General features: G+C 44.0%; 1 protein-coding gene across 2 annotated transcripts in view; it reads right to left on the reverse strand.

The window, feature by feature from the left end:
- The window catches only part of AFF3 (ALF transcription elongation factor 3), a gene marked incomplete at its 5' end in the record, with an annotated part of 493,443 nt that overhangs the window by 18,117 nt on the left and 455,033 nt on the right, over positions 1 to 20,293 (reverse strand). For both annotated transcript variants that reach the window (XM_081100521.1, XM_081100522.1), the window contains 3 exons: positions 2,708 to 2,844; positions 5,822 to 5,885; positions 18,241 to 18,362. In XM_081100521.1, coding sequence (XP_080956647.1) covers positions 2,708 to 2,844; positions 5,822 to 5,885; positions 18,241 to 18,362 — 323 coding nt within the window. The remainder of the gene's footprint in view (positions 1 to 2,707; positions 2,845 to 5,821; positions 5,886 to 18,240; positions 18,363 to 20,293) is intronic.

Below are 20,293 nucleotides of genomic sequence, written 5' to 3' on the forward strand. Positions count from 1 at the left end.
CTGTAAATCTCGGTTATCAGACTCCTCTTCAGCCTGTCTGCAGTTGGTTATTCAGGATGATTGTTCTATAATTTAGATGTAACTCCAGTTTGGTCCTGGGAGGGGTAAGTGTAGATTCCACTTATCCGTTGCCATCTTGGGTCTCATCCAAAGAAATTTTTTAAAATAACTTTCTTATTAACAATAGAATATCTTCTATGATGGAAGTCCTCTCTGCCTAATACTTAGATTTTCATAGTGCTTGCAGATAATTCTTTCTGAAAAGCTACCTGATGCTGCCTTGTTTTCCTGTAGCATTATATTACTGTGATGCCTAGGACAAAATGATTTGTATAACCATCTAGCTACTTTCTGCTCTTTGATGATACAAATTCAAATGCTACAGATGGTTAAGAGTGACACCAGTTCAAGCATTCCACATATATGGTGACACATCCATTTTTACAAATTTTGATTTACAGCTGAGTGGCTGACAAGATGGAGGCAAAGTTCAATTATTCTGGGCCAATCTCCAGAAAAAAATGTTCATTCCTATGCTCAGATAAATGCCGGGACTTACCTCCTTTTCATTGTGACAATATTTACTTTGACAGTAGTGTAAGTGTCCCGGGTGTGTAATTAGTGGCTTTTATAAACTGAAATAGTTAATCACATTTATTTCTTGGGACTCTAGCCATCTCTCCAAAAACATACCAAGTTACTTGCAGATTCTTTGAGAGAACTGAAGTAGTATGTGGAATGGTCAGGGAGTCCTGGGTCCAAATCCCAGCAGACAATTATTAGTTGTGAGAGTGTAGATAAACTAGTATCTTTAAGCCTCCATGTCCTTATGTATCTAGTAAAACTAATACTGCTAATGACATAGGACTGTTGTAAGAATTAACTGAGATAGTATTTGGAAAGCTCTTGACATAATGAACTAGCTTGTTGTAAATTGCTCAAGAAACGATACTATTACTATATCATCTCTACAACATGCAGATTTGTAGTGTTTTCATGTGTATCTCTTTGCATAGTTTTCACAGTGGCTGCTGTGGATTTTACAATATACACATAAGACATCACAATTTACTGATATCAACATTCTCCACTTTCGGCGAAGTGTGGAAGCCTTACTTCTATTTATGTCCCTTTACTTTCTCCACTTTTAAATAACATTGTCTCGAGTATCAGATAGTGGTATACTTTTTGTTTCAATCAATACGTATGATTTATAAAACTCATGAGATAGTTTATTGCACATATCTTCTTCAGCTGTTCTTTGTTCTTTCACAATGCTCCAAGATTCCTTTTTATTTGCCATTTTCTTTCTGTTTGAGGGACTTCCTCTAGCTAATCTGCAATGTTGGGTTTTTCTTAGTCAGATAATATATTTATTTCCTCTTCATTCCTGAAAAAATAGTTTCATTGAATCTAGAATTCACTGTTTGATAGTTTTTTCCCCTTTCAGCACTTAAAAAATGTTGTGCCACTCTCTTTTGGCTTCCACCGTTTCAGATGCGAAGTCAGCTGTCATTTGAATTGGTGTTCCCCTACAGTAACATGTCATTTCTCTCTGGTTGCCTTCAAGATTTCTTTTTCTTTGCTTTTAGTTTTCAGAAATGTAGTTATGATGTGTCTTCATATGCATTTCTTGGGGTTTATCCTATTTGGGTTTTTCTCAGCTTCTTGAGCCTGTATGTTTATATCTTTTGCCAAAATTGGCAAGTTTCAGCTATTACTTCTTCAAATACTCTTCAGTCTTGCTGTCTTCCTTTCCCTCTGGGACTCCAATGATACATATGTGGATCTTCTGTCATTGTGTTTGAGGCTCTATGCATTTTTTTCCAGTCTATTTTCTCTCTGTTACTTAGATTGGGTAAATGCTATTTTCTGTTCATTGACTCTATCCTCTGTCATCGCCACTGTTCTACTGAGCCCATTCAGTGAGATTTTTATTTCTGTTAGTTTTGGGAAGAATTATTTTATATAATGAGTATTAGACATTATCCAAAGAAATTGAACTCGCTAAAAACATAAATCATATGACAAAGGTTCTCAGTAGGGTTAACGGCTGAAATGCCCTTATTGGTTCATTAATGAGATGATAAGGATGTGCTTTCCAGGTCTCCATCATGGAAAATAAATGTCTCCCACCCGCCCCTTCAGGTGCCCCCATCAGAAACTCTGTTCTGCTCACATGCCATGCCTTAACCCAGGTTGGGGAATGATGCACACATCTAAGTCTTACACTAGGACAACACCAGGACCTCTGAGATATTAAATCATAGGATACATTTCCTTCCCTAAAATCCCCTGAATCTGCTTTCCTTTCATTAAATACTTCTGAATCATTATTGATGGAGTTAGAATTGAGATTACACCAACATGAATCAGATTTTTAAAAAAGCAGCAGAGAAGTGAAGTGAGTTAAAAATTTGCTACTTCCTAGCTGGGTGAAGTGGGCATTCATATCTCACCCAGACTTAGCTTCCTTCCTACAGCAATAAGGGGTTATAGGAGCTGCCCTGCCTCATCATAATGAGGGCAAAGGAAGCAGGGGATGCTGAAAGTGTCATGCAAAATCTTACATCCTTACTTTCGGAGATGAACAAAGGTTCTTAGTAGCTGGTACTACAGGTTGACATCTTTTCTCTGTATTCAGAGTGCTTACACACATTCCTCACTCCCCAACCCCACCCGCCCAGCGAGAAAACACAGTACTTACCTGATGAGTTCCACTGTTTCTGAATACATTGTGTATGGAGATTTGGATTCCATTGGGCCCTGTTCCATTGCATTTCCACACTCAATGAATGACAAGGCTGCTTCGGCGTAGTTCAAAGCCTTTCCAAACTTTTCCACCTGTTCAACAGAGTTAACACAGTGTTTTCCCTAAGTACAGATTTTAAACATTATTGTCACACAGTCTAGACACTTCATTTGAGAAATCCAACTTTTGAGTTCTAAAATCCTGTGAATGGAACTGAGAGGAAAAAGAAATGGGGCACTTCCTCCTCTAGTTATCTTCATAAATTGCCACTATTTTAGGGTAAATGAGCGAATGGTTACAGACAGAATTGTACCAAATCTATGTAACAACTGCCAATTAGAACTGCTCAGAACTTCATGGTTGCTCCTCTTTCAACCCCCAGGGGCGTGGCAGCTTCATTCCTTGTTCCTCCACGCTCTGCTAAATACACAGCGAAGCTGGTAGGTATGATTCCATATAAGAATTTTCATACTCTTTTTTTGTATACTTCAACTTTGATGATTTACAGCGTAAACCTGTACTTTTGTATTTTACATTATCTGACATTTCCTTGTCCATGCCTTCCTCCTAGTGTGTGTGTGTGTGTGCGCGTGTGTGTGCGTGCGTGTGTGTAGTTATGTCTTTCATAGTCAGGACCCAGTCAGGGATGAGAGTGAGGAGAGGAGATAAAACTCAAGGCAATATTTCAGCTTAGCTAAAAGGGGATACAGAGTTGATATTTAATAAAGAACATTTTTTGGATTATATGAGGTTGTCTAAATTGATGTTAATCTTTCCCTACAATAGCAAGAATGAGCTTTATATTCTTAGGCTCTATTAAATACAAATTTACACATCAAGTTCCTGGTTCCATACTTTGCTACTCTCTGTAGATAATTACATATTTTAAGTTTGAATCGCATAATCTCTCCAGTATTCATTCGTGAATCAAAACAGAATTACACAAATACTCTAATTACTAATATAAGTCTTGCCTCTAAAAAAAATTCTCATTGATAATGATGCCTTAGAAAACAGAATGTAGAGCAAAATACTCCTTCATTAGCAAATCAAATTTTTAAACAGCTTATAACCCTAATAGGCTATCCAGTAATATTTCTTGGCAACGCTTTCAGATTAAAGAAGCCATTTCATTCAGTAAGGATTTCCTGAAGCACCCAATTCTGTCCTATGTGTACTCGATACACACAAGTTCCTCCCCAGAACATACAATACAACTAGAGAGAAAAAATGTGCACCCACAGGACAGTTCACCGTGCAAGGCAGCCTGCGAGTGACTTGAAACGCAGAGCAAGGAGTCCAACGCACATGAGATGGTAGGAAGGGAGCAGGTGGTGGGGCTTCAGAGGCGGGAGGCCTTGGGGAGGAGACCAGAAAATGCCAGTGGGAAGGAAAGGATTTGGGGAGCATGCTGAGAGTGAGTGTGGCGAGAGTGAGAGTGTGTAAGTATGTGTGAGCTGTGAGCGTGTGAGTGTGAGGTTCTACAAGTGCACAGGCCTGCTGGCTGGCATGAGGAAGGTCTGCTTAGAGGCCAGTGGGAACACAGGCCTGCTGGCTGAAGCTGTGTTGGGTTGGACAAGGTGACACTGAGTGAAGAATCCTAGTAACCCTGGTGATTCAGGCAGAACTTTTCATTCTGCTTTAAAGATCGCTGCTCTTCTCCAACAGTGACCTGGCCTCAGCTCCTCAGGTGACCATAACCCTTCATCAGCCTGTGGGAGTGTGAGGGCAAGAATTGCACCTTCTCTACTTTCTGACACTATGGTTATGTCCCTTGCACTGATGAACCTAGGCAGTGATCCTCAGACAAGTAAATATTGAGGGGCAACATCGGTAGCATTGGGAGCGGAGTGCTGTTATGGCTTGGGCATCTTCAACACTGGAACAATACGATAAAGGTCATTTGAAATGCCTTCTCCATCTCCAGCTCCCTAGCCTCAGTTATACATGCTGGTGGGGAATGGAGCTGGCATTCCCTGAGGAAAGAGTCCCTTTGGACAAGCCTCAAGATGCAATAACCATACGATGGCTTTTAGAAAAAACACACACATACGTTTTTTTTTTTTTTAAAATCTAATGTCTAAACAGCTTCAAGCTTTCCAAAACAGGTGATTGTCCAAGTAAGAAACATTTTTTTTTTATAAACATCAAGTCATGGTGACTCTAGAGCAGTGGTTCTCAACCTTCCTAACGCCATGACCCTTTAATACAGTTCCTCATGTTGTGGTGACCCCCAACCATAAAATTATTTTTGTTGCTACTTCATAACTGTAATTTTGCTACTGTTATGAATCGTAATGTGAATATCTGATATGCTATATGTGTTTTCCAATGGTCGCGACCCACAGGTTGAGAACTGTTGCTCTAGAGCAGTGATGGTGAACCTATGATACGCGTGTCACCTCTGAACGCGTGAACTCATTTTTTTGGTTGATTTTTCTTTGTTAAATGGCATTTAAATATATAAAATAAATATCAAAAATATAAATCTTTTACTATGGTTGTAAAAATCAAAAATTTCTATATGTGACACGGCACCAGAGTTAAGTTAGGGTTTTTCAAAATGCTGACACACCGAGCTCAAAGGGTTCACCATCACTGCTCTAGAGGCTTATGTGTGTTATAACAGTTTCTGCTGTACAGTTTCAGAGAAGTATTCATTTTGGCAGATACCCATGAAGAACACAAGTCTTTTTGAAAAGGGATTAGATCTTGGGACCACGCCAAGGGCTGGCCAGGCTAATATGACAGAAAAGTGCAAACTTAGATTTTATTTTTAAAGAGAAAAAAAATGCTACCCACTGTCTCCATTACCTCTAGTTACTATTCAAAACTTAGGACTAAAATAAAATATTCATTTCTCCAGGGCTTTCTCCCTGTCAGGAATTATTGGTTGAAGTCATACTTTACTGGGTGATGAGTGCTTGATTATATAAACATTTCTCCATTTAACGGACTCGGCCATCCTTGTAATAGATTTTATAATTACCCCAGCTACACTGCCCCAGTGATGAAGGTGCAGTACAAACATCATTTGGAAAAACGTATCTGGAGAGAAAAGGAACTTACCATTGCATCTGCCTTATGCTTCATCCGCTTAGCTTCTTGCATAAAATAATCTGCACTGCGCGGCCTACAGGAGAGGATGATGCCAAATGTCACTACCGTGGAAGAGTAAGGCCTCCTGAAAATAGTCCTTCCTTCTGCTCAAACTTAAATCACAATTTCAAAACTCTGCTTAATAGGGAAGCAGGTACTTTTCACATTTCCAAATCACTGCCCGTATGTAAAGTACCACGACTATATTTCGCTTACGTTAGCAATTCAAAACACAGTCTATGCCGATCATCCACATTTGCAGTGATTTTAACATGGCTCCCAAGGGCCTGATTTGAATCATATTTTTTATTGCATGGTTCAGAAAACAAGTAAAAAACTTACTTTGTGATATTTACACGAAACAATGGCTTTTTAATGTAAAGATTGCAAAATATACCTCATAATAATTGCATGGGTGAGTATATATATATGTATCCTTATGAAAATCTGTGTCATTTACAGGTATAAAAGGTAGAGTTATATGTACCCATATGTAATTACTTTAAAGCTTGGCAATGGGAAATGAAAAGAGGTAATGCTGTATGATTCCATTCCAGGCATAAGGAAATTAACTGTAAAACGATGTCCACCTTGTAACAACGCAGTCGTGGCCTGGTTCTCTACGGCTCTGATTAGCTGGCTGGTCAATATGAGCAGTAGCCGTGCATTATTAAAGCAACACCCCGGCCAGCACTGCTTCTGTTGGGAGATGATCCGAGTGTGCGTGTAACTTCAAGTTACACTGAGGTACTTATCACACTGCACCTTTAAATGCTTAGTCTGATAGTTTTTACACATCTGCATACTTTAGGTGATATCACCCTAAACTGTTTTTGTGGTATTATAGGTCTTTATGTAGTCAATAAACTTGACTTACTCATGGATACCCAATATAAGCTAGGACTCCCCGAAAGCGATAAGACGTAGGTAGTGATATGAACCATGGACTGTTTAACCTATTGTTACATGCTTATTCTGAACTGTCTTTTTCAGATTCTAATGGGTCTCTTTTCTCACTGCAATATTAGGTGGTCAAATATTAGGTGACCTTTTATCTGAAAAGGTCAAAATGCTTATCATGAATATCATATTGCCGATACCACTGCAATCCAAAACGATTATGCTCATTTTAATGGTTTTAATCAACCAATCAATCAAAGAAACAAACTGGTCATAGGTCACAAATCATTGAAGCATAAAATATTGTCAGGAGTGTGGTACCACGCTAGAAATATTCAACTTCAACAAAGAAATGAGGAACACAGTGGCAGGGTTTCCTTGATGCATTAATAAAACTTCCGTTTTGGCTCATCTTCCCTTTGCCATTCCTCCTGTCACTCAGGCCTGCAAACTCCCATTCATCTTGGCGGGTCTGCACTGGCCTGCAGGTTCCTTCATTGAAGGCCCTGGTCCTACGGACTCTGGTTTCTCCAGTTCCCTTCCTAGATGTCCATACTTCTTCTGTTTGAATGGCTTTAGTGGCCTTTACATGGTTGTTTTCCAAAGTTCTTTGTCCCCATATTGACCTCTGAATACACGATGGCTGTCTGCTAGGTCTTTTGATTCCAATTCCGGCGATTTACAGATTTTTGTTGTTGGTTTTTAATGAACTGACTTTATTTTCTTAGAGCGAGTTTCGGTTGACAGGAAGGAGAGAGCACCGAGGGTTCCCATGCATCTCCTGCCTCACCCCCCGTCAGCATCCCTTCACGATCAGCATCCCCCACAAGAGTGGTACATTCATTACAGTCAACGAACCTGCATCACTATCGCCCACAGCCCTTGGCGCACTCTACTGTTCACTCTTGATGTTGTACATTCTATGGGTTTTGACAAACGTTGAATGACATTTATCCACCATTCTAGTATCCGACAGAGCAGCTTCACTGACCAAAAAAGTCCTCTGCTTTCTTGTTTGGTTTTCCCTTTGTTTCATGTGGCGAAGACGAAGACCAAACTCCACTGCTAGCCCAAACCCAGGTCCGACTCCTGAGCTTCAGATGTGGTCCCAGAGCCCATTTGTTCAGAAGAGGAGTCCAAGTATTTCCATCAGTTTCTCCCGTTATGAAATGCCATGGATGCTTTCTTGTAAATAAATTCCCCTTTTTTTTCTCAAGGAAATATCCACAACAGAAATCTAGGCTCCAGGCACCTCCCTTGGGTTACAGTTTCACTCCCCTCCAGTCTATCCTGGACTTCAGTCCTGATCAATATTTGTACAATATGGTTTTCCTTACCTCACCAGCCTGTCACAGACCTACAGCCATTCTGCAGTGCCCAGGACATCTCAGCTCAGGCCTCCAGTAATCTCACCCAGCTGTCACTCACTCACCAAGGCCTCCAACCACAGGGGTCGCCTCCTCACTGTCTTCTTACCATGTTGTCCCTGTCTTAGCAGCTCTGCTCCCACTTTTTCTCCTGTCTGGAATATTCTCCTCTCTGCTCCTTCACTGAGTCCTACTACGAGCCAAATATCACCCATCCCTCAGATTTTACTGCCACGAGGCCTTCTTGGTTACTTTGGTCCATTCTCACGTCTTTCTTTCCTAATCTGAGGCACTACCTCTTGTTCACACTACACTTCTGGGCATTCAGTTATCTTCTGAGCTCCCCTGGGCTACAGTCATTGCATTCACACAACTCGGCAGCTGGTACATTTCAGCAGGGACGACGCTGTGGCCTCTTTGATCTTTCCCACCCTGCAGTTTTAGGCACATGGGAGAAGGAAAATGAATTCCCCTTGAATAGCACCGAATTCATTTTGAGCTTAGAAGAGAGTGGTGGCTTCTGATGGCAGCAACATAGCCAATGAGCCAGAGAACGTCTCCATGGCAACCTGAAATTCTCTACATCATTATCTGCTCTACACTCCAGTATATGAGTTTGGTCATTTTTTTTCCTTCCCATTTGGTAGGTCCTGTTGCTAACAGATCATTATTTCAAATGCATTTCGTTTTCATGAAAGGATTCTCTTGATAATAAGCTAAGACATCTCAGTTTTTACAAGCCTTCTACATTACCCTTATGGATGGCAGTGCCTCCTAATTCCTATGATGGGGTCCTCCATCAATGCTGTTTTTATCCGCAGCATATGAATGTATTTTTAAACCTGATATGAAGGCTGAGTCACAAACCCTCATAAGAGTGGACGTGGATAAGTAACACATCTAATGTTCTGACTGTATCCCTGCAGCAACACCAGTAACCTGAGATGCTGGAAATGCACCATCCAGAGGCCACTTACGAACACATTAGAATTCTCATCTTTGCATGCAGTGGAGGGCTCGTTACACTGACTCACTGAAGACGGCCTGAAGATTGGCCCATTTTTCTCCTTTTAGGTGATTTCTGGTGCCAGGCTTCTAGACCAGATCATTATAGAGGCAAAGGGACCAATGGGATGTCGCTGAAATTGTCCAGCGGAGGATGCGTGCTGTCACCAGCCATCGCTCCACCTGCAATGCTCAAGTCAGCAGGAAAATGAAATTGTTGTTACTATTGTGGCGGTTACAGAACATGATATGATAAAGGTACTAAGACGAAATCTAATTATCTCAGTGTTCAGACAGATTTATCATCTACTCTATTTTTTTTTTTTTAACACGGAAAACCTGAAGATTTTGTTTTTCGTTTAGATAATAACATTCTTCACATTGTTTGTCAGTGATGGTATTTTATGAGGATACAGGAGCAAGCCTAAAAAAAATTCAATTAAACATCACCCATGTAATTGTGTAGCTTGGGCTGATCTTCAGAAATGGGCCTTGAGTGACCTAAAAAGGCAACGCTTAGCTGCATGTATCTTTGTCATAAGTGGTCTCCGCAGCAAAAATAATCTGAGCACTTGATCCGCAAGAATGCTGCGTTCTTTTTCTTTTCCTCTCCTCGCCCTCCCACCTACCAGCACGCGCCTGCCTTCTAAGCAGCGACTGGTCTGAGCTGCCCTAATATTTCTCTGGCCCTCCAGGATTACAGCAACCTTGTCCTTTTGTTCTCCTTCGTGGAGGAGACAGAGTTGAATGGGCTCCCAGGGAGAGGCTGGCAGACTGCTTCCTGTCATTCCTGCCTCTGGGAAGGAGCCCCAGCAGCGCCAGCCTGTTCTGTGAAACCTGGCAGGCAGGAGCGCACGGCTGTTTGAATAAACAGGTGCCTTGGCACAGCAGAAATGGGAGTAATTTTCTTGGTGAAGTTGAAATCCAAACCAGACAAATAGGCAACTGCATGCCAAGTGAATTTATCACCTGACATCCCGTCAGCTGCCATTTGATAAACCCCAGACGCGCCCCAGTGTCCTGAGTGTTGGGGTACTGTCTTCACAAAGAAGAATGTGGAGGAAGTTGCCAGATGGGAGAGGGTGGGGGCCTGGGTGAAAAAGGTGAAGGGATCAGAACTATAGAATAGCCACGGGATATAAAGCACAGTATGGGGAATATAATCAGTAATATTGCAATAACTATGTATGGTGCCAGGTGGGTACTTGAGTTACTGGGGGGTCATTTTGTCAATCACATAAATGTCCAACTGCTGTGCTGTACGCCTAAAACTAACACTGAGTGTACGCTGTAGCTGAAACAGGGCAGTCCAGGAACGGTTTCGATGCGCTGAGTGACGCCGCTGCTGAGGCCTTGCGGAGCCCGCCCTCCGGGGCTGGAGCTGGCTTTGCAGGTGGCCTGCATCTAGGAAGCATGGGTTCACCTGCAACTTGTGTTCTCTAACCCCGGCGCTGGCTGGGCCCCGAGTCCCTGGGCCCCGGCTTCTCAGAAGCACCAGCGACCAGCCATTGTGCCTCCTTCAGGCCTTGGCTGTGCAGATGACTGCTTCCCTCGGCCACGGCCACACACAGAAAACAGCACGCGCTTTCCAGGATGCGGGCGGAGTGGGGCAGGGTTTGTTATTCCATCAAAAGCAACTTTCTAGTGAAATGGAAACTCATCAATTCGATTTTTGTTGTTCCCTGGGTGTGACATCTTATATAATAAAAGCCTAATACGTTAAGTGTTCAGTTGTCCATTTAACCAATCAAAGCGTATGATATCTTAAGGCTACTCAACTGCTCGCTATGATGTGCACTGACCACCAGGGGGGAGACGCTCCCACCAGTAGGTTAGCTTGCTGCTGGGGTCTGGTAGATCGGGACTGAGTGAGACGGGCTGGACATGCCCTGGAGCCTTCCTGCAGTCCTTGGCCCCGATCATGCACTGGTGGGGTCCCTCTGCCTGGCCTGTGCCCTCTTGCCATCCAGGATACCTTGGGGGATGTTGGAGAGACGGTTTCAGCCCAATCCCATAGGCCAGGCTCAGGGACCCCACTGGTGCATGAATTCGTGCACCGGGCCTGTAGTTTAAAATAAATAATATTACAAAACCCTTTACTCCCTGGCCAGGTAGCTCAGTTGTTTAGAGCGTTGTCCCACCACGTCAAGGTTTTCGGTTTGATCTTCCATCAGGGCACGTACAAGAATCAACCAATGAATGCATCAATAAGTGGAATAACAAACCAATGTTTCTCTCTCTCTGTTTCTCTCTCTCATCAACAAAACCCTTAAAATGATCAGAGAGGTAATATTTCAAACAGGGAAATCTGAATTCTTTGTTGCCACCCACCCCCAGGCCTACGTCCCCTTCTCTCTCTCTTTTTTTGGTTAGAACAAAATAAGGACCTGGTTGAGAGGCAGGAATTCCGTGGTGGAAAAAAATCCCATATGAAGGACATAAAGGCATACTGATCGAAAAGGTGGGGTCCAGCTTTGAAGGGACGGGGAGCCCCTCAGGAGAAGAGCAAGGTCACAGCAAGCCCTCCATGGGGGCGCCCTGTGATGTCATCGCCTACTCAAGGATGTCAGTTGGTGTCCTCTGACTAAATCATGCTGCGTGAGATCCGACCTTTTACATACAGGAATCTTCCCATCCTCTATAAGATTTAAATCCCTTTAGCCCTGAGACTGCCGGGCAGAAGGACATTACAAATGCCAAGTCCCCTTCCTTCCCCACCGGGCACATTTCACACGCCACGGCCTCCAGCGCCCGGTGGCTGAGAGTGTCTGTTATCAATGTCGGAGGCTGGAGGAGCCGGGCTCTTGTTATTGGTGCCACGGGACAGATGGGGCGTCTGGCTGAAGGTGATGATCGTGACCGACTTCCTAGTGAAATGTGGGCAAGAGACAGCCCATCCTTCTGGGAGCAGCAGGCGCCTGGCACTCGGGGTCCCTGGCTGCCAACGCAGCAATATGGCCTGTGGGAACGAGGCTGCGTTCTCCAGCCGAGCATTTCACCACTGAGCTCTGCCCAGGACGTCTGTGCTGAGGCCTGGGACACAGTTGTGCTCCCTCCCCAGCCAAGAACTCCCGTCACTAATTAGGACACCATGCGATTTACAGCCCCTGGCTCTGCACTGAGATCAGCTTCTAGCTGAGTTGAATGCAATGCTGTCACTCACTGACATACATTCTTATGATTCTTTTTTTAAAACAAAAGCTTGGTAATCACACCAGTGTCACCTCAAGACCGTGGCTGTCAACTAGTGATGTCAGCCCAGGAGGTGCAGTTGCACTCTGCCAACCCGCGCCTGCAGTTTTCGCAGAACAAGCTGACCCGGATCACATTTTCAAAATCATGTTATTCAGTTCAGTTCCTTCTGCATCCTGAGACACACACGGGTGCTTGTTTAGCTGGGAACAGAGAAAGGGGCCTGGAAGCCCGAGGATTCAAATGCACCTGCATGTGGATCCCTGACACTCAGGCAAAAAGGAAGAAGCAGGCACTACCCCTGGGGATGTCACGCTAATTCAGGGGCTCATCCCACACTTGTCACTGGGCCCCCAGTGGATTCAGCTGCTGTCTGAACTGCATGTTTATCCAACCATTAATGAGTATTTATAATACAAAGGATGAGTTTACTTTTTTAAGAAGCTACACGATGCGGCTTTAAGAATTAAATGACAGCCCAGCATCTGTTACTTTTTGGATCGTTGTAATTGGGTTTCCATCCACTCGACGTGATGTCAGTGCTACTCTCTCTTTATCTATTCTTCCACTGGTGGCCTTTCTCTGGTCATTCCACTGCTTGTTGACACCCCGAGTGAGAAGCCAGGAATGACGACACAGGAGTCAGGTCGCATCTATCGGGGAGGCTGCCGGTGGGGGAGCTGCCTGGCGCAGGAGAGGGGAGAAGGAGCAGGACGCTCAAGTCTGTGGTCCCAGAAACCTTTCTGGGGAGGTCACCATGTGCCTCCGCTCCCCTGAGTTCATAACTGAGAGGTAGTTACATAATCATGTATCCTGGCTGCTTCCTGCCACTGTACCTGGCCCTTGGCAAGCCCTCAGCACATACCAATGGGACCTGGGAGACCTTTTACACAATCTTAGGTGACTTTCTCGCCCAGGGATCCCTTCAGAGACAATCTCTTATTGCTCCCAGGGAGACACAATGCTTATTTCTACTTTTCCAGCTTGACAAGTCTGCCCAGGACGTTCTTAGTTCAGCGGTGGGTGGCGGGTTGAGGTGCATGTTTATTTCACTGCTATGGGTTTCAAGTCAATTGGGACACAGGGCGACTGGAACACGACATCTCCCTCTTCCTGTGATGGATGCGGAAGAGGGCTTTTTTATTCTATTATATCTATCTCCATAAAAGGAGGAACAGTTTTATTGTGGCTGTCAGCCAGGAAAATTAGACATATTGCTAATAGGAAGACCCATGGCAGCGCCTCGTGGTTGATATACATGGTGACAAAATTATATTAGTTGCAGCCCCAATAAACTGAGAAACATTTTCTTGTATAAGTAGTTCAAGAAACTGCAGATCAAAGTACAATTACTTTGTTGTTGCTGTGTCTGACTTAGCTTTCTGGTCCAAATATTAGAAGATTCCTTACATTTCCATTTCCCGTGTGTGTGTGTGTGTGTGTGTGTGTGTGTGTGTGTGTGAATACCAGGCCCTTAACATTACTCGCTGGAAATGTTTGATGATTTGGGCATATCAGTGTTTGATCCTGTTGTTAGATTATGAATTCCAAATGCAAGTTTCCATGTGGTAATTAAACACAATTCTAATCTTCCGTTTTTACAAATGGTTAAAGCTCATGCGAACAATTTATACCACGGAACCCTAATTATATATGACCAACTGATTGTATTCACATTACATGTCCACCACCTAGGGCAGTGGTTGGCAAACTGCGGCTCGCAAGCCACATGCAGCTCTTTGGCCCCTTGAGTGTGGCTCTTCCACAAAATACCACGTGCAGGCGTGCATGTACAGTGCGATTGCGACTTTGTGGCCCATGCGCAGAAGTTGGTATTTTGTGGAAGAGCCACACTCAAGGGGCCAAAGAGTTGCATGTGGCTCGCGAGCCACAGCTTGCCGACCACTGACCTAGGGGATTAATGATATGAGAAAAATACTGTGATGTCTCAAATTAAATTACAGCGGTGGAGAGTGAGAGGTAAGAGTGACGTAAGCAGTTAGTAGCTGTGGGCCAACTAACAACAGTCTGCTCACATTCCTGAATGGCTGTTGGAGCTTTGCATCAACTTCTATAGGGAACAAAGATGCCACCGCATCCTGTACGTGCACAAACTTTCAGGACTGCTTCCCGTACGTGATCAAAATTAGTAAATAGTTCATCTTTATGCACTGTGCACCCAGCCTTAGCCTAGAACTGTCTCTGCTTCACCGTGTCCTGGTCCCACTCTGTAACCAAGGTCAATTCTTTCAAAACAACTTACATCTTTCTTCCCCAAAACATGGGTGCAGAAGATTGGGCCTAGCCCCCACAGCCCTGCTCCTGGTGGGTCGGACCGCACACCCCAGGACCTGGTTCTTTTTCTGGCAGCATTTGGCTCAATAACCCCTTTCTTTCAGAAAAGCTTTGGAAGATTGTCCCCTCTATCATAAAACGTCTATCTTTGCATCTTGTTCCTTTCTTTATTTTGTGACCTATTTTGTCAGATGAAAGTATGGCTACACCACTTTTCTCTGGTGTCGTTTGCTTGGAGAATCATTTCCTACCCTTTCACTTTGAGTCTTATTTGTCCTTGCAGCTGAGATGTGTCTCCGTAAGGTGGCACATGGTTGGGTTTTGTTTTTGATTCAATCCACTACTCTGTGCCTTTTTAATGCAATCCACATCAAAATCCCAATGTCATTTTTTAAAGAAATAGAACAAGAAGTCATTAGATTTGTATGGAACCACAAAAGACCCCGAATAGCCAAAGCAATCCTGAGAAGAAGGAACAAAGCCAGAGATGTCACACCCCCTGACTTCAAATTATAAAACAAAGCAGCATTAATCAAAACAGCATGGTATTGGCAGAAAAACAAACACACAGACTAATGGAGCAGAATTGAGAACCCAGAAATAAACCCCTATATATATAGGCAAATAATTTCTGATAAAAGAGTCAAAAATTTCTAATATAGAGAAGAAAGCCTCTTTAATAAATGATGCTGGGAAAATTGGAAAGCCACGTGCAAAAGAATAAAACTAGGTTGCCATTTTTCACCATCTGCAAAAATGAACTCAAGATGGCTCAAAGACCAAAATATAAGACCTGAAACAATAAGTTACATAGAAGAAAACATAAGTACTAAACTTATGGACCTTGGTCTTAGTGAAAATTTTATGAATTTGATCCAAATGCAAGAGAATTAAAGGCAAAAATAAATGAAAGGGGCTACATCGAATTAAAAAGCAAGAGAAACCATAATCAAGACAAAAAGGCAAACACCACCTCTGATAAGCGGTTAACATCCAAAATATATAAAGAACTCATATAATTCAACAACAACAAAAAGAAACAATCCAATTAAAAAATGGGCAGAGGACCTGAACAGACACTTCTCCCAAGGACATACAGGGGGCCACAGGTGTGTGAAAACATGCTCAACTTCATAGCTATTAGGAAAATATAAGTCAAAACCACAATGAGATACCACCTCACACCTGTTAGAATGATTATTGTCAACAAGATAAATAATAACAAGTGTTGGAGAGGTTGTGGAGGAAAAGGAACCCTCATTCACTGCTGGTGGGAATGTATATGGTACATCCACTATGACAAACAATGAAGAAGTTCCCTAAAAGATTAAGAATAGAGTTACCATATGACTCAGCAACCCCTCTTCTGGGTATCTACCTGGAAGATTTGAAAACATTTATTCATAAATATATATTTACTCCTATATTCATTGCAGCATTATTCATGGTGGCCAAAACATGAAAACAACCAAAGTGGCCTTTGATAGATGATTGGATAAAGAAGAGGTGGTACATATATACAGTGGAACACAACTCAGCCATAAGAAGATAAAATACTGTCATTTGCAACAACATGGATGAATCTTGAGGATATCATGCTAAGCAAAATCAGACAGAAAAAAGTCAATAACCATATGATTTCACTCATGCCTGGGATATAAAACTGAAAGCAACAAACAAACAAAAACTCACAGATACAGACAACAGTATGGTGGTTACCAGCGGGGAAGGGCATTGGGGGGAGGTAGAACAGGGTAAAGAAAGTCAAATATATGGTGACTCGACTTTGGGTGGTGAACACACAGTGCACTATACAGATGATCTATTATAGAAATGTACACTTGAAACCTCAAAGATTTCACTAACCAATGTCACGCCAATAAATTCAATAAAATTTTTTAAAAAAGAAAATCTTTGGGCTGTGAAATTTTTTTTGTTTAACAAAGATGACCTCCCTTGCTGCCTAGGGCCGTGGAGAAGATGAGGAGGATGTGAGGGCCAGGAGGAGAGCGTGCTTGGAGCTGAGTGCAGCTATAGCAGCTGAGGGAAGAGGAGAAAAAGACACGTCCTCTTGGGCCACCCTGTTGTTGTTGTCTTTAAAACTCTCATCTGAGAGGGAAGAGGAGAGAGAGAGAGAGAGAGAGAGAGAGAGAGAGAGAGAGAGAGAGAGAGAGAGAGAGAGAGGAGAGGGAGAGAGAAACACTGATGTGAGCAACATCAATTGGTTATCTTTCCTATGTGCCATCCAGGGATCAAATCCACAACCCAGGTATGTGCCCTGACTGAGAATTGAACCTGCAACAACCTTTCCATGCACAGGACGATGCTCAACCAATGGAGCCGCTCTGGCAGGGCGTCCTGGACCACCTTAGCCTTTCATACATCCAATGGTCTTGGAACATGTTCAGTAAATGAAACTAACAAAGAATGCGTACTTGGCTTTCTATCCCCAAATTCTGGGGTCCTTGGAGGACAGGTGCGAGGACTATCACTTCTATGATAAGGACGCTGGGACTTGGGGACATTTCGCACCCTTTAATTTTCTGACTCCGGTGGGGTTAGTGGTTTAGTGTCTGTCCCTGGGCCGGATTGTAGGCAATCTGGCCTGAGGGTGGATCTCTCATTATCACAGGCGGCTGCAGCCCCGTTTAATGTGGTGCCTCACACAGAGATGGACCGGTGCCTGGAGCACAGCTGAGGTTGCAAACAGGCGTCAAGCCAAACTCTTGAAACCATCTCTTCTGCTTTCCGGCTTGTCCTTGACACATATTTTCTTCCCTAAGAGCCTCAGTAATTTTCATAACTTATTTGTCACTTTCAGCATCTCAGGAGCATTCCAGGATGTTATCTTTATTCATCTCCTTCTCTCCTTTCTCCTCCTTTTAAATTGCTGCTGGGAAAGGAAGTAGTACTTGGGTTTTAGTGCAGGATGGAGTGACGATGACAGGATATTTTTCCTGTATAAGAACTGTTTATACTGGTGTAAAGAATATAGATTTCATTTTCTTTTTAATCCTCACCTGAGGATATTTTTTTCATTGACTTTTAGAGAGAGGGGAAGGGAAGGGGGGAGAGACACAGAGCGAGAAACATAGATGTGAGAGAGACACATCGACTGGTTGCCTCCCGCATGCCCCCCGACCAGGGCCAGGGGTTGGGCCTGCAACCGAGGTACATGCCCTTGACCAGATTCAAACCCAGGACCCTTCAGTCCGCGGGTGGACGCTTTATCCACTGAGCCAAACCGACTCGGGCAAGAATACAGCATTTCAGAGGAAAGAACTTCCGGGAGTGAATCACTATTATTCTTTGCCTGTTTTATCAAAACAAAAACGCTTCTCTCTAGTAGCATACAACCGCCAACAGTCGCGAGTACAAAAGGCTCGCTGATGCCATTCGCCTTCCTTTCGGACATCCTGGCTGCAGCCCCCTGCGCGCGGTGGTTCTGGCTGTTCCGAAGTCCCCCCAGGCCCCGGGGGCCACTCAAGTTCAGCTGCACGTCCCTTTGAGAGGACGCTTACCTGACAGGTTGCGGCAGGAATGGCCACTGCATCCCAGATGCACATCCCCTCCCCTGTGGGACTGCCCTTTCCCGCTGGCCCTCACCGTGGCCGCAGAGTCCACACTTACATGTCGTCGAAGACGAGTTTCTGCCTCTTGCAGTCCCGGTGGCCGCTGGAGCCCGGGGACCACGGCTCCGTCTGTGGCCGTGGCTTGTGGAGAACGCTTTCCGAGCTGTGGTGAGCTGCTTTCTAAACAACAAACAACACGCCGGTTCTGAGAAACTGGCCACGTGGCTGAGAGAGCAACCCATCGCACAGAATATCTTGTGTCCCGGACTCTCTTAGAATCGGTGGTGCTTTTGTTTAAATAAAGAAAAAGAAATATGTGCATCCCAGTTCTCAAAAGGGGCTTTCAGATACAGGGTGGGGCAAAAGTAGGTCTACAGTTGTTCATATGAAAAAAAGCCATGCAGGTAATGATTGTAATAATACAAGAATAAACCCCGTGTTTCGCACACCCACAACTGTAAACCCACTCTGCCCGCCCCGTGTGCTGTGCAGTGTCATCTCACAACAGTATCATCGGAGAAGGCTTGGCGTGGCCTCTCACAGACCCGGGCCCTGCGGTTCGGTGAGGTCAAGTGACAGCCCGACCCCCAGTGCTGTGACCAAGGCCCAGGGCTAGCACTCGCCCTGCTCTCCTCCATTGGCGAGACCTGTGGTTCTCCAAGTTGACTCTGCATGAGCGCATTCTGTGCACAGCAGCACACAGACAGCGGCCCCCCCTCCGGAGCCTCCAGGTCCGTGGGTCAGGGGCGGAGCTTGAGAGCGGGCATCTCTAACAAGCCCCAGGTGCTACTGACCACTGAGCTGTAACCCACAATCCCTCGCAAAAGACGTGTTCAGATTATAAACAGACTGCCTCTTATTCGCCGTCTGTAAGATTAGAAAAAGCCATAGGGAATTTCTAGAAATTATTTAAAATATGTTTTTAAAAGGAACACTGTTGATTTGTGGAAAAATTAAAAAAATTATAACTCTTGGGGACAGAAATATTTATAGAGCACCCATTGTGTGCATACACTTGGATCAGAAGGCAATTGCCTTTGGTTATGAAATTCAAATCAATTCCTCTGAAGTAATTAAAATAGAAGGTAGCCTGGCCAGTGTGGCTCAGTGGTTGAGCATCGACTTATGAACCAGGAGGTCATGGTTTGATTCCTGGTCAGGGCACAGACCTGGGTTGCAGGCTCAATCCCCAGTAGAGGGCGTGCAGGAGGCAGCCAATCAATGATTCTCTTATTGATGTTTCTCTCTCCCTTCCTCTCTGAAATCAATAAAAAAAATATTTAAAAATAGTAGAATGAAAAAAAAAATGATAGAGTGTATGCCAATGCTCCTTTCAGTGTGGACCGATTTTATGTGGGGATCAGCCTCCTCGCTGTAAGAGCCCCCGTGCATTTCCTTCTTGCAGGCGCGGTGGGAGCCGCGGATGTGTGGCCCTTGTCTAGGTCGCTCTCCCCAGCTGGACGGGAGGTTTCACGCAGGCTCAGACTGAATCTGCTAGACTGTCCCTGCCTCTCTGCTGCTGGGCACAGTGTCCAGCACTCAGTGAGCACTTGCTCAATAACCATCTACTCAGGGAAAGAATGACTAAATAAAGTCTCTATTTTTTTTTTTTTCAAATTTCTGCACACCATACAATTTTTTTGCTTGTGATATAAGGACCTAGAGGCAAAGAGAAGTTTTGTTTGTTTTTAAATGTGAATTGGTAGTTTTTTATTTCAGGTTTTCCTAATATGGTTTTCTCAGATTCTTATAGTTTAGAATTAAATATAATTGTTCCCAAATGAGGGCGCTTTAGAGGGTTAATTTCCTGATACAACGAGATTTAGGCTCTTGTAAGACCTTCTACTAACCCTTTGATCTCATTATGGGATAAAGCATTGAGTACTGCCTCCCCATCTCCGTGTCAGAGTCATATTCTCATATCTCCCCTCCCCCAGCCTCACAAAGCCCCAGTGGTTTTGACAGGCACAGTGACGGAGAGAATGCAGTGGGAGATGTGGAACGAAATAATGTAGCCCAGCGGATGCGTGGCCCAGCGCCCAGCTGGGGGGCAGTACAGAGGAACTAGCTTGTAGTGTTAGTTGCACAGGTGTCCACAGGTGTTGGGCTCT

This window comes from Myotis nattereri, assembly GCF_964212035.1.
Source record: "Myotis nattereri genome assembly, chromosome: 10".
In the NCBI taxonomy this organism is placed as follows: Eukaryota; Metazoa; Chordata; class Mammalia; order Chiroptera; family Vespertilionidae; genus Myotis; species Myotis nattereri.